General features: G+C 38.0%; 1 protein-coding gene across 8 annotated transcripts in view; it reads right to left on the bottom strand.

The window, feature by feature from the left end:
• The window catches only part of KHDRBS2 (KH RNA binding domain containing, signal transduction associated 2), a 451,754-nt gene that overhangs the window by 37,017 nt on the left and 400,084 nt on the right, over window positions 1-14,653 (bottom strand). For 6 of the 8 annotated variants that reach the window (XM_087945325.1, XM_087945319.1, XM_026665139.2 and 3 more), the window contains exons 8-9: window positions 14,324-14,382; window positions 1,228-1,404 (exon numbers count right to left, since the gene is read on the bottom strand). In XM_087945325.1, coding sequence (XP_087801451.1) covers window positions 1,307-1,404; window positions 14,324-14,382 — 157 coding nt within the window. In that variant the 3' untranslated portion in view covers window positions 1,228-1,306. Of the gene's footprint in view, window positions 1-1,227; window positions 1,405-10,430; window positions 12,375-12,586; window positions 12,857-14,323; window positions 14,383-14,653 lie in introns of those variants that run through there. The other 2 variants (XM_087945350.1, XM_087945358.1) reach the window with 2 other exon arrangements.

Raw genomic sequence — 14,653 nt, 5'->3', positions numbered from 1 at the left:
GTCAAGACAAGTTATTAGAGAACTCCGCAAATGCAGCCGACACACTCCTCAGAGTGAAAACAAGAAGGTGAGTCTATGCAATGCTTACATGTTGAATGGGATATTTAATGTATGGGGAAACTCAGCGGTTGAAGATCTAGCATTTAGACAGTCTAACACTGGTAAGCAATAATCTTACCTCTTTAAACTCCATTACATTCTCACGAGAGACAGGCTAATACAAACGAATCAATCAGAGTGTGTGTTTAGCAAGATCAAACTTAAGAGGAGAGTTTAAAAATCCATTTATTCTTCTAAAGCCACGACTTTTTTCCCCATTAACATGTTATATACATTAGTGTCTTCTAGTCATGAGTCATGTCACAGTTTAGTTGGTTAGCTTTTAAATTATTTAACAACCATAAGTTATTAATACAATTTTTTTAAAGTCTTGCACATCGTCTTAAAACAAACTTGGGTTCATTTATATATAGATTTTGTTTTTGTAAAAGAAAGGGTTTATATAAAAAACATATTTAGGCATCTCTTGAAGAAGAAATCAAGCAGGCATTTAAAGCTAAACACACGTAATTCCAAATTTAGTTTGTTACAAAAGTTTTCAGCTTTATTGACAAGTTATGGCAAACATATTTGACAAAATTATGTTTCCTATTTAGAGAAGCTTACACATGGAACTTTATGTGATTTAAAAAATAATAATAAAAAACAAAACAAATACAGATTAAAACACTGGACAATTTCAGTTAGCTACATCCATACAGTAGCAGCTTGTTGTCAACCCCGTTAAAACAGCATTTAAAATGAAATTTACAAACTTAATATTAAGCATTTTAAATCTAACTAACATATATTAAAAGACAGGTTAAAACAGCTTATCTACATCTCGATTATCATCTGCTTCAAAAAAGGTCATATTACATTTTTGTTAGCAACCCTAAATAAAAACTCAACCTTAGTGTGGGGACAGGGTGTAAGAGATGCAGCTTCATGCTTCTTTTTTTTTTTTTTTTTTTCCTGTTTTGCTTTAAAATTACACACAACAGTGAGGAGGAAAAACCAAGACAACATCATCTTGCTGAAAGGTTTAGTCAACAACTGCCAACAGTCTTTTAAAGTCCATGTCCTAAAAATAATACTAATGCCAGTTTCACTCCATTCTGGAAACATAAGTAGTATACAGGTAATCATAAGCAGTAATTCCTAGGATAGAAAAAAATGGGCTATTACTTGTCTTGTTGCCATTTACGTGGAGACCACGGGTTCTTAATTGTCTTTAAGTTGAGGTCACAGATGTGGAGAATATCTTTCAATATCTACCATAGGGATGTTCCCTGTAACTCCCCCTGGTTGACCTGGGAGTTGGAGCTTTTAGGCTGGGACGACTTATGGTCCATTCTTCTTGAGCTGAAACAGACAAAATGAAGAAGAAATTGCTTTATTTTGGTAGACATGGACATGGGGATCTGATCAAGCTAATAATGCATCAAATATTAGAATACGAAGCCAGCAGTACTGTCTCAGATCCAACTGCTAAAAAAAAGAAAGCTCTCAGTGAGGACCGAAAACTCTCTTTCTTCCAATTTGCAGCACATGTAAACAATCAATGTTTCAGCAAAATCAGCCCTGGGAGAAAAGAAAAACCCACCACTCTTCGATTTTTGCCTGCTGCGAACTTATTTCATACCTGAATTTCTAATATGGTCTGAATAACTGGATCAGGAATTGAGTCAGAAGGGAGGAAGTGAAAGATGAATGATTATCTGTTTTCCCATTTAACTTAAAAAGCACGGTGGAAATGATGGGAAACTTAGATAATATTAAAGTGGGCTTTCCAATACAAGCAGGTAATTCTGGGGACACACAAAAGTCTATTAAGAGAGAGGGAGGGAGGGAGAGAGGGGAGAGAGAGAGAGAGATTGCTATAGGTTATACTACAATGACAATAGACTGGTATTAGCTCTGAGTGATGTTACTGTTGTGATTTTACTAGCGCCCATTTTTCTCTATCTTATCATATACAGACAATCAACAATTTACAACCATTTGTTTCCGGATTGGTTGAAGTTACAATGGCACTGAAAAAGGTGATTCATGATCGTTTGTTACATTTAACACCTGTTGCAGCATTCCATTGGTCACAAATTGATCAAAATTTGAACGGTTGGCAACTGGCATGTATTTACGATGGTCACAGTGCCTGGGGGGGTGGGGTGTCATGTGATCCCTTTTTGTGACTTTCTGACAAGCAAAGTGAATGGAGAAGCCAGATTCACTTAACAACCATGTGACTAACTTAAGAACTGCAGGTGGCAAGAAAGATAATAAAATGGGGCAAAACTCACTTAGCAACTTATTAGCTGAATGATTTCCAAGCAGTATTGGTTCAATAAATATGCCTCTTCTACACTCGCATAACATTGTTAAATCACTGTGAGGAGTAAAATAACAACTAATTTCATCCTAGAAATACATTAAATACATTAATAGGGGGCAGTACAGACCTAATTTATGGCTCTGCATAGAAAAGATAGTGTTTAGATAAACTATATCCAATTAAACATAATAATCTGAAATATTAATTTATGCTGAACGTAATTTCTCAACAGAGAATAACAATGTTCTGTGATATTGCTTGCAAAATATTAGCATAATTTTTCATTCTTAAATAGTTTTATTAAAAAGAACTGGAGCATAGACATCTAATTTTCTTATATTTTAAAAACAGTTACTTAAAAATACTATTATTATTATTATTATTATTATTATTATTATTATTATTATTATTATAATTATTATAATTATAATTATTATTATTATTATTATTATTATTATTATTATTATTATTATTATTATTATTATTATTACTATTATTACTATTACTATTACTATTATCATCATCATCATCATATCATCATCATCATCATCCTGATTTACTATGGCCTCTCACGCTGAAAAATTCTTGGTGGCTTACAACATCCACATATACAATTAAAACAATTTAAAATGAAATGTTTTAGAAACTGCATAGGAAAGCAAGGCTTCTTATATTAATGGACCATTTGTTTGTTGAGAAAAATCTGCAATCCATCATCTCTGTCAGATTCTTTGGTCTATACCCTGACGCCATTCCTTGCCTAGTTATGACTGAATGTAATAGGATATGCTTCTGATTAAACATACTTAGCACTATGCTTGAATGGCTATTGCTATTTATAGAATTTGCAGTGTAATTTTATATACAGAAGTAACTCCCCTGAATAAAGCAAGATTTTCTGGCAGGTAAATACAAGGGACTACAGTCTTAATTACTTATATAGCAGTTCTGTTGATTAAAACACATTAAGAATATGGTAGGCTTAGCTGAGTTTTTCTAGAGGCCAGTTTTTAACTACTGAAAGGATTTGTGATTGTTTTTCATCCCTTTCCTCCATCCCATTCCTAAGCTTTGTATTTGAAGCTAGAATTCCAAGTACCTTGAAATATACTCCAAATATACATTGTTGCCTAATTTATATCTTGACCCCACTTGCTTCCTAGTTCGTTTACACAGGTACACAACTTAGATCACTGCTTTGATTCTTATGAGAATGAAGTTAAATAGGCAAAGATGCATCATTTACCATTTTAGCTTCCTAATCAAAATCTATTCTACTTATATCATGCTGTTTATTTATTAGACTTTTATCCTGCCTTTATTATTTTTATAAATCACTGACAATGGCAAACATGTCTAATACTTTTTCCTCCTCCTATTTTCCCTCCACAACAACATCCCTTGAGAGGTAAGTTGGGCTGAGAGAGAGTGGCTTGTCCAAAGTCACCCAGCTGGCTTTCATGTCATGTGACTGGGAATTCTGGGAGTTGAAGTCCACAAGTCTTAAGCTTGCCAAGTTTGAAGACCCTTGAAGTAGAGGATGGCCACATTTGCTTTCTTTCCAATAGCCAAACTGCATCATTCCTAGCAGCATCCAAGACTTCCACCGAAGGGATGACCTTACAATGCATGTATAGAAGGGTGGAACTGATGTTGTAATATCATGGTGCCTCTTTTATCATTTGGGAGTCTCATCATGGTTGATGATGCCTCTGATCAGCACTGTTTCTAGTTTTTAGCACTTCTTGGACAGACCATGGGATTTGCAAGAAAGTAAACGCGGGCGCAAAGAGCCCTACGTTGTTGTGAGGTGGACTATAATTTTGCTGTAAAAAGACAAAACCAAGAATCCAGAAGCTTTATCCAGTCTCAAAATGAAAAACAATGAAATGCATCAGTCAGTTTATGTCTGGATAGTTTATTAAAAAATCCAGACACAAATCTGTCAGGATAGAGTTCTGCCTTGTAAAGAGAACCTTAAATTGGACTGGATTTAATTTCTCTGCATATCCTTTTTTCCCTTCACAGAAGTTTCTTTTCTTCAGGCGATTGCTCTTTCAAAGGAGATCACAACTTTCTTTGTCACAGAAAAAGATATGACAGGAAGATGTTTTGGGGGAGTAGCAGTTGCTTCTTTTGAAGAACTTCCTATGCAGAACTTGAAATGTGTGAGGCGTGCTGAAGTGTTATTTTGAATAAATTATTTTTTCTAGTATTGCTTGGGATCTGTTTGACCTGAACATTCATTCCTCCCCCTTCGTCTGATTCCAAATGCAGAAAATTAGACTTGTCATATGCCCAGAGTTACCGACAGGATGCGAAAGATGACAAGCTCTGTTGTAGGAGGATGAAAGCATAACATGTTCTATTCCTCAATGCTGGGGTAATTTTGGAGAAAAAGGAAAAGATATATGCTTTAAAAGCTGCAGAAATCCAATCTACGCACTTCTCCCCCTTCGTGCAATTATTATTTTTTATTGCATTTCTTTATAGAACTTTAAAAAGTGAAGAAAATGGCAACCAATGTTAATAAGGAATTGGACCAATTCCTCTTCAGGAAAGATTTTAACTTGGGAACAATATCGGTTAAGAGAAAGGCAACAGAACCAGGGTATTCAGGACCCTAATGTGAAGCTGTCAAAGATTCAGGAAAGATGAATAAGAGAATAACAGAGTTGGAAGCAATGGTGGGCTGCTACTGGTTCAGACCGGCTCATCTGTATTGGTAGTTACGACCACTGGCTGGACCCGCCCACCCAGGCCGGTGCTATCCCATCCTATACATCTCAAATTTTTGCTTGCTCACGCAACCCAGCTGATTTCTGCGCCTCACCCGCTCTACTCACCATGGCTGCTTCGTGCAGGAAATCCCTGTGTTTTTGCAGATGTGTGCAAGCACGGATACTGCGTGCGCACATGCTCACATTTTCAGTTCTGCACTAGGCGAACTGGTTGTTACATTATGTGCAGCCCACCTCTGATTGGAAGGGATCTTGGCGGTCTTCTAATCCAACCCTCTGCTTAAGCAGGAGACCCTATATAATTCCAGACAAATAGTTGTCCAATCTCTTCTTAAGTACGGTACTTCCAGTGAGGGAATACCCACAACTTCTGACAGTGGATTAATTCCACTGAGTAATTGTTCTGTCAGGAAAGTTCTCTTTAGTTCTAGGTTGGGTCTCTCCTTGATAAGTTTCTATCCATTGCTTCTTGTTCTGCCTTCAGGTGCTTTGGAGAGTAGGTGAAAGGAACTACAGGTTAACCTCACTTAGTGATCTTAGTGAGGGCAACCTGTAGTTCCTTTCATCTATTCTCCAAAGCACCTAAAGGCACTATTGTAACTTAGTGAACAGTTTGAGGGATGATTCAGCTCTCTGAGCACATTGCCTTTTTGTACTGTTTTTTTTTTTGCAAGCATATTATAATGCTGCCCATATATACAATCCATGCTGCTCTTTTCTGTAACAAACTGCCATTTCCTTTAAACTTCTTTCCCTCCTTTCCTCTGATAATGAGATTTCCTCCGTTTCTACTTGGCTTTACCACAGTTTGATCCTTTTTGTCTTATCAGGCATCTTTACTGATAAAAAAAAATGTCATTTGGTTATTTTTATCATAAATTTCTAACTAAAGGGGGCAAGAATGGGAAATCCTGCAGACACTGCCAAACCATAATTCCTAGCAGCCCCTCAGCATGGTCATTGCTGAAGCAGGTTGGCATAATCTCCTGCATGGATTAGCTCCCCCCAAAATTGACTCACCATTGAAGAGAACCTTAGAAGAGAAAGGTTGCTCTGTCTCTGCTGGTAAGCTATATAATAGTTATTGGTGCTTATTGCTTTGAATAAAACTCCAAAGTGCATTGTGATGCTGTCTTCTGAAACCTTGTTACCTATCCCAATTAACTAATAGGATGTAACTGAACATAAATCCAAAAATGAGATTTTTGGATACAGAAATAACACTTTTGGTTGGAACTACTTGGGTTAACTGAAACAATGTTTTACCCTATGTTGTACAGTTGGTATATTTTTAACCACCATTGGGTTTAACTAATGAAAATGTGTTTGCAAAGGATCAAATTTTGCTACTATTATAGTAGTCTAGCCCTATACTGTCCACATTAGACAGAGGTTATTCTGGATGTTGTGACTTTATAACATTTGGAAGGTTGTACTGTAGGCTCCTCAATCCTGTCAGAATTGCTGCTCATTTTCCCTTTAAGCAACATCATGTATCTGTCCTATTTGGTGTTTAGCAGCCGATCCACAACTGCATTCTGCTGGAAGGATTTAGTGTATAACATTTTAGTCCTGTACTAGTAGAACCAGTAGAATTCTATCTGCAAAACTCCATCTTGGTCAATCTCGATCAGAAGTCCTGGAGCAAAGGGCCAGGGTGTAGCTTGAGGTATCCAAGGTATCCATGATTAACTATCAGGTTAGTACCCATGCCAGAAGAAATTCAGTAAAGATGACCTTGCCTGCAGAAGGACTGCCGCTCTTGGTGATTAATTGGTGGAGGGGAGGGGGAGAAAGTGGGAGCTCCTTTCAGATCCTGGGTGGAGGATTGAGAGGCTCAGATCTGCAGCCGAGGAAAAGCTGGGGGGCTCTTCCAGCCTCACCTGGAGACAGGCAAGGAAAGGTGTCCCTGGGGGCACTTCGCTCCCTTTAGCACTTCACTGCCAAACCCAGCCACAGCCAGTGATTATTTGGGGATGTGGGGGAAGAGAGAAAGTATCTCTTGCATTACCAGGGAAGGAAAGGAGACAAAACAAAGCTCACTCTTTCACTGAGACCTACAAAATGGCAATCTACTGTGTTCCAGGAGTTCTTCAAAATCATCAAACGCTCCTACTTGCAGTTCTCGCGCCTCCCGGCTCAGGTCCCTGAGATGCACGCTCCCACACATGGCGGCAGTGGCAGCAACAGTACCCTTCCCCAGTGCCCGCCGTCAGTTCTCCCCATTAGTTTTCTAGCCTTGAATTGCTCCCGGCTCTCTCTCTTTCCTCCCCCCCACCCACGTGCAGGCAGGAAAGGGAGACAGAACCTTGCACATCTCTCCCCTTTTCCAGCCCTTGCTGCCTCTCCCAACATCGAAGCCTCGGAAATGCAGGCAAAGCCGCCACAGCGGTAGTGCCCTGAGTTGCTTGCTTCTCCACTACTGCCTCCTCCTCCTCCTCCAGCACCACTTCCTTCTCTGGGTAGGGCATTTCTTAACTAACCGAGCTTGCTAAGGCAACTCAGGACACTGAAACAAGATGGCGGCGCCCAAGCAAACATTCTTTGCGGCTTGGTACAAAATGATCCATGGACCGGTACCAGTCTGGGGCCCGGTGGTTGGGGACCACTGCCTTAAATCCATTTTTCCTTCCCAGAAAAAGATACCAGAGTTAGGAGTGAATGAAAGAGAGGATGGCTTGCCAGCTAAAAGAAGTATCGATATGACATGGGAAGACGTTGCTCTGGAGTGGGGATGCTTAGAGATTAGAGGTTGTATGGAAGGGCCCTCTCTGTCTTGAATTGGAAGAATGGTGCAAAATATTTGGAAGAGAAATGATACAATCAAGGTGAATGCAAAAGGAGGAAAAAGAAGAACCCCCCCCAAACCTAATCATGTCTATAAGTTTAATAAAAAGTTAATTTAAAATAATGGGAATTGTTTTAAAAGCACATGCATTAAATGCATGAGCAGAAACCCTTTACGAATGTGGATATTTCCAGCATTCTGTGTTTTCAGTGAATCAATACAGCAACCCACTATTAGGAATCCTCTCTCTTAAGGATGTACATCTGGTGGGACCTTGTCTGTGGTGGCTCCCTCCCTTTGGAACATCATCCCTATGGAGATTAGACTGGCCTCCATTGTCACACTTTTTTGCAAGGCCCTGAAGACCTGGTTTTGGCAACAGGCCTGGGAAACTAGGAGCTGGATGGAGCCCATCAAGTGGCTTGTTTGATTGTTTGTTGTCACCAAGGTGAGTGGGAGGTTATTGTTTTTACTCTTTGTATATTGGGTGTTTTATTATTTGTGAGTCACGTAGAGTCACTAAAAATGAGTGGGCGGCCATATAAATTCATGAAATAAAATAACACAATGGGAAGTAGGAAGTTAATTGCCATCACTGTTGGCTGCTAGCCTTGGTTTGTCATCAATTGACAGTTACCAATTCTGACTTCAGCCATGATACTTCAAATTCGCACTGGCTCTTTTCCATTATCTTTGCTGGGCTCTGGGGAAACTTCCTACATGTACTAGAAGCATTGCCTTATCATGCATATATAGAACACATATTGAAAGACTATGTAGAGGTCATACAATAATATAATAATAGATACATATCTGTTCTAGGTCCATGCACTGATAACCAGATGGAAATGCCGCATGTTGCTTTTTAAATTAGTCAGTCTTTTATAAAAAAGACTTCAATATTTTAAGATATTAATTAGGAGGAACAAAGACACCAAACATGGGTTGCTTGACAAGCTGAAGTCTGCAGATCGTGACTGGCTCTGATTGCCAAAATAATGTACTTTTCTCGCATTCTATTTCATTTCCAAAGAGTGTGGTCCTTGGTGTGAAGCCAAGGATATTCCATATGCTCTTCCAACTCAAAACCTGGAGTCTGGAATAGGGTATCCTTCCAGTGGTCATGTTGCCACCCAAATGACTTTGCCCCTTGACCTCCAGGCCATAGAGGATGTTTAACATGTCCTGTTGTCCTGTCATTTCTCCCTGAACCTGAGTGAGGTATTGATCCAGCCCCTCATAAAGGAATCTTAGGGAGAAATGATCAATGATATGTTATAGAAGAGAATATTTGTGGCTCAGGATTGAACTTGAAGCTCTCTGAGTTTGGTAGTTTTCTTGCAGACATTTCATTACCAAACTAGGTAACATCATCATTGCTAGAAGGGAATGAGGTTACTATATACTAATAGCTTTCTCTGTCAGTGTTTTCTCCTATGTCAGTGTCTCCTATCTTTAAAAGACCATAAAAACACTATCACTTATTATGTTGCCAAATTCTGCTTCACTGCTACAAGACTGAGGCAACAAATATTGTCCAACACAATTGCATTTCTTCAACATGTTTAAAATTCTTTCCTTTCTTTCTTCCTTCCTTTCCTCTTTAATTCATAAAACTTACTTTAGTTGCCATTTTAATGGACTGTGTGTATTTCACATATATGTTGGTCAAAGATTGTAATAAAGATTTAGCTACTTATCCTTCCCAATTGCTGTGACATAAGAATAAAAGCCATTTTGACGAAAAGGCAGAGGGGAGAATTCCTCCACACTTGTATTGTGCTTTAAAGATATTTGCAGGGGTAACATTAGGAATGGCTGAATTTTCTTGCATATATTGAAAACTATGGGTTTAGTCATAGCTATATGGTTGGGATATTAAATGTGGCAATAAGGATTCTGGCATTTTTGTTCTTATTCCATATAGCTATTTTTTTCTGGATATTATGAAAATGATGGCTATTTAATATAGAGCACATGCATTATCATTTCTCATTGGTATTGAGAGCAATTAAACATCAGTTTGTCACTTTCATAAAGACCTGGAAGATCAAAAGCAAAACCAAGCAAAATCCATACACAGTGGACATGTTTAATGGGGTAAGTGTGTTATGCAAATACTGCCACTCTATTAACACTGAAGCGGAAGAGGACAGTTTTTAATTCCAGAAATCTATCCATTCATTTGTTAAACTGCTTTCATCTGATCAGTTGTGTTGTATGAAGACCATAAACCAAAACAAGGACAATTGAAAAGCTTCATTTATTTAAGCAGTCCTCCAAAAAGAAGCAATGGAGAGGAAAAACCACTGGAAATGTAAGAATGTTCTTGCAGAATTCGGGTCCAGCAAATAGTGAAACTTTCCCAGAGTTCTCTTGACCCAAGAGCTGATTGAATTCAAGGAATTTAAATGATGGTTTCAGATCCAGCAAGAGTGATGCATGCTGGCAGAGCCACTAGTAAGTTGACAGTCTGGTGGCTTACAACTCCTCCTCCTCCTCCTCCTCCTCCTCCTCCTTCTCCTCCTCCTTCTCCCATCTTAAAATCTTCCAAGTTCTATTAACACTGGACAATGATAGACTCCTATCTTTAGAAGTAGATGATTCTTGGGAGAAGTTTCTTATGCTCTTACAATCTAAAATTCTTTGTTAAAGGAGATTTACTGAAGTATTTCATAAATTATAGTTACATTTTTGAAAAACAGATCTTGATCTTTACAAAAGCAAGAAAATCCCGAAGAGAAAAATGCTGATTAAGAGAAACTGAAGAAAGAATGAGAGAAAGGATGAAAGAATGGGCATTTCCATGGGACAGTTTTAAAAGTTGAGGCTAATGCTGTCTTTTTCACTAAAAGCTGCATGTGATTACTACTCGTAAATTTAGGAATAGTGCACATTCTTGGTATATCAGCCCTTGAGGATCTAGCAGAAAATATATCTAATAGCGTATGTTAAGCAGCTCATTTACATTTATGGATTTGAATCCCCCATCCTTTTCTTTTTTCTTTTGCTTAAATATCATTATATCATCATTATTGGGTGGCATAAGGAATGATATTTGGACAAGAAATATTAGCCTATTATGAAGAACTAGTTGAGAAGCAACTGTCTTAGTTAGATTACCAGATTGAATCTATGTTTTTTAATAAGCAGAGGTCAGCTTTCTAGATTTACCAGACTTGGATACTGAAGCGATGAATGCTAAAACTACTTTTATTACAGGGTTATAGTTCAAGAAACTTGAAAAACTGAATGTGCTTCCTTCCTGCCTGCCTTTATCCTAACCAGAATTAGCAATATCGTCTGAGATGTTCTTTCACATTACAGTTTTGCTTTGACTAAGATTTCTCTTATCAGATTTCTCTTGTCTTGTTTGAGACTCTTCCTCCTGTTCTTCAAGGTTATTCTCATAGCCCATGACCGATATATGGGGCTATCACAAGCCAAAGATGATATAGCTCTTTGGAAAATTCTTTTCATATTTAGACACAGATAAGAAAGAGACCGACAAAAATAAGTATTTAGGAAATGTGTATTTCCTGCAAACTTTGCAAGTGGTGCTGATGTTTGCTGTAAGGATAATCGCAGACATGGAACAGATTCAAATTCTGAATGCTGTACAACTATAAAGAAATATAGAAAAGGGAACTGAAGATATCTTAGACATTATTAAACAAAGTACCTCAAATGTATACCAGGTGAAGTTACTGAGTTACAATTGATCAATGAATTCAATATGTTTCTGGGGCAAGCATGTATTGGGTGTATTGCTATTTTTCAGTTATTATTGATCCTACTAATGCAAAAGTATCTGAGGTATCACACAACAGCTCTGGGAGAAAGGGGATTAGACACAGCCCATTTATTTATTTAATAAATTGATATGGCTGACCATCTCACATACATGATTGTGGTGGCTAATAATTACAAAAAATAAAAAATAAAGATTAAAACAAAACCAAACATTAAAAACATAAATAACATAAACTGGCAGCTGAAAACAATCACAACATCCTACTATCAATATCAGAAGTGATATTCAGCAGGTTCTGACCAGTTCTGGAGAATCGGTAGCAGAAATTTTGAGTAGTTCAGAGAACCGGCAAATACCACCTCTGACGAGATTTTACAGTATCCTTCCACTGCCATGCCCACCAAGCCACTCCCACAGAACCAGTAGTAAAAAAAATTGTTGAATCCCACTACTGTATCAACATATCCAAGAAATGCTCTCATCCACACTACCAGGGCCCAAGGCTTGATGGCAGAGACTAGTTTTCAAGGCTTTGTGAAGATCCAGCAACGATATGGCCGGTCTGATTTTTTGGACGGGGAGAGAGATTCCAAAGAGAGGTCTCCAGGGCAGAAAAGGCCCCTTTTCTACATCCCGCCAGATGCAAAATCAAAACACCTTTATTTGTGGATGTTGGGGCTGCACACCTGACCAGTCACAGATTGCACACCACCACATCTGCTTAGTTCAGGGGTTCCCAACCTGGGGTGCTCGCACCCCCTGGGGGTGCGAGACGATATTCCAGGGGGTGCAAGAAAAGTCCAGGTAGGACTGGACAGGTAGGATATTGGCTATATGTTGGCATTTTTATTTATTATTTATTTCAGGGGGTGCAAGGTTCGAGTGAAATTTCTTTAGGGATGCGGGGCGAAAAAAAGGTTGGGAACCACTGGCTTAGTTACTGAAATGGACCTCAGTTGTATACAAGGGAAAGGAAGACAAGGACAGGAGGATAAACTGAACCAAATTAGACAGAGGGCATCACAAGAAATGGAGAACTGGAAATTGGAAAGAGTTCATGAAAGAAAACACAATGACCAGTGGATTCAGGTGTTCAATTACAGTTCATTGTCATTGTCTTGTGGCTTTACAGATTCATTTGATATTACATGTGGAAGAAATGCCATTTTTCATTTGCAGGTATTGATGTTGACATTGATCTATTAGGAAATCACAATTTTAAGTCAAGCGTGAGAGAAATAAAACCTTACATAAGATACATATACACTCAACACTCCAACAAACGTAATTATTTTTGAAACTGTCAACCTACAGGAATATGTGAGCATCATTTGCCTTGTTCTGTTTATTTTCACAGGTGGTTTATTCACCTGCTTTCCTGGAGTCACTTGCAATATTTTAAGAAGATTCTTTGTTCCAATAGAACGAAACCAAAAATATTCCCCCTGGCTCTTTAACAAAAATTACATGGACAAAATATTATTACATAGTGATGAAGTGTTAGCTAAAATTAAAGTAATTTTTCTAAAGCATAGGAAATATTTTGAAGTCAAATATTATCTAGATACAAATGCATTTTCACTGGTAATATATTGCATGGATTTTTCCCCCAAACTCAGAAAGACACAAACTGTTCAAAGTACAGAACTTTAAAGTGGCAATAATCCTGTCATAGTTGGGAAAGCAGGAGCAGCTGTACATCTTCCCTTCTGAGATTGGAGAAAAATCTCAAACCCAGAGAGGATGAAATTATCTCAGAAACCTACTCCTAAGGGTGGTAGAAACTTTGATAATTTCTACTACTATGAAAGCAGAGCTTTGCTGTGGGAGGGAAGGAAAAAGTGACAATGTTGGAATTACTTTAGACCAGGGCTGTCAAACTCGTGGCCTGTGGGCCGGATGTGTCATGCGCTGGCCACACTCATGCCTAGTTTAGCGAAGGGGGAAAAAAGTCATGATACATAATGTGATGATGCTGTGATGACATGAGTTTTACACCCCTGCTTTAGATTATCTTGAAGTGATAGTTCAAGGGAATAATTAAGCACATGCTTAAATCTATTTTAAAGAAATCAATTAAATTTAAAATATTTAACATCAGCAAGACTGAACTTCTCTCGGACTGTTATCAGTTCTAAAGAATGAATAGTTTTGTAGCATTGGGAAACCAATGGGCCAATTTATCTGAAGTGTATAGCTAAAGCAAGATCTTGCTCAAATGGAAAGTAGTTTATATTTACATGGTAACCAATGCAACAATAGAAAATATTGCTGTAGCCTCATAGTCCATGAAATCTTGCTTCCTATAGAGAACAGGAATATGAGATAGCTGGTGTGTATAAAGTTGTTGTTACATCAGTGACATCACTAAATCTGATGCTTGTCACCATGTAATAGATTTGCATATTAATCGGCATTTTCGCCGTTGCTTTTGAAAATTGACCCTACCCCTGTGATTAATGTCATTGCAAACCTCTGAACAAAACGGATTTGTTTGGTTTTGTGACCTCAATCCCATAAGTTACATTTTACTTCAGAATGACATAAATCAGTTTAGCCTGCCCTCTGGGAAAGCAGGAAGAGAGAACGTACAAGTAATTTTGGGTTGTCACTGAATGATTGCTTTTCTGATTTCACACATTTACCAAAAATAGATCAAGCCTTACCATAGCTGTCATAGGCATCTTCACTTGTTCCATGACCATAGTCATAATATTCAGGCAGACTGCAATAGATTTAGACAGCGAGTAAAAAGTTATTGCAAAGGGAAAATGGCTCAATTGAAACAAAACATTAACTAAACTTGTTATTTTTCTCCCTCACTCCTTTTATAAAAGCTACGATGGCGAATCATTAGTTATAGTTATAGTTATATTCTGAGAGAGAAAACTGAATTTTTTAAAAATAAGTGAACACAAAACACAGCCTGTTCCATTGTCCCTCTTTTTCTCTTAAATAAAAACAAATCTTATAGCAATGGTGCTTTGAAGATTTCA

Source organism: Notechis scutatus, chromosome 1 (assembly GCF_049901735.1).
Source record: "Notechis scutatus isolate UNSWTSFEM ecotype Mainland chromosome 1, rNotScu1.2, whole genome shotgun sequence".
Classification (NCBI taxonomy): Eukaryota; Metazoa; Chordata; class Lepidosauria; order Squamata; family Elapidae; genus Notechis; species Notechis scutatus.
Note: the sequence above shows the minus strand (reverse complement) of the source record. Positions and strands in the feature narration are given on the sequence as shown.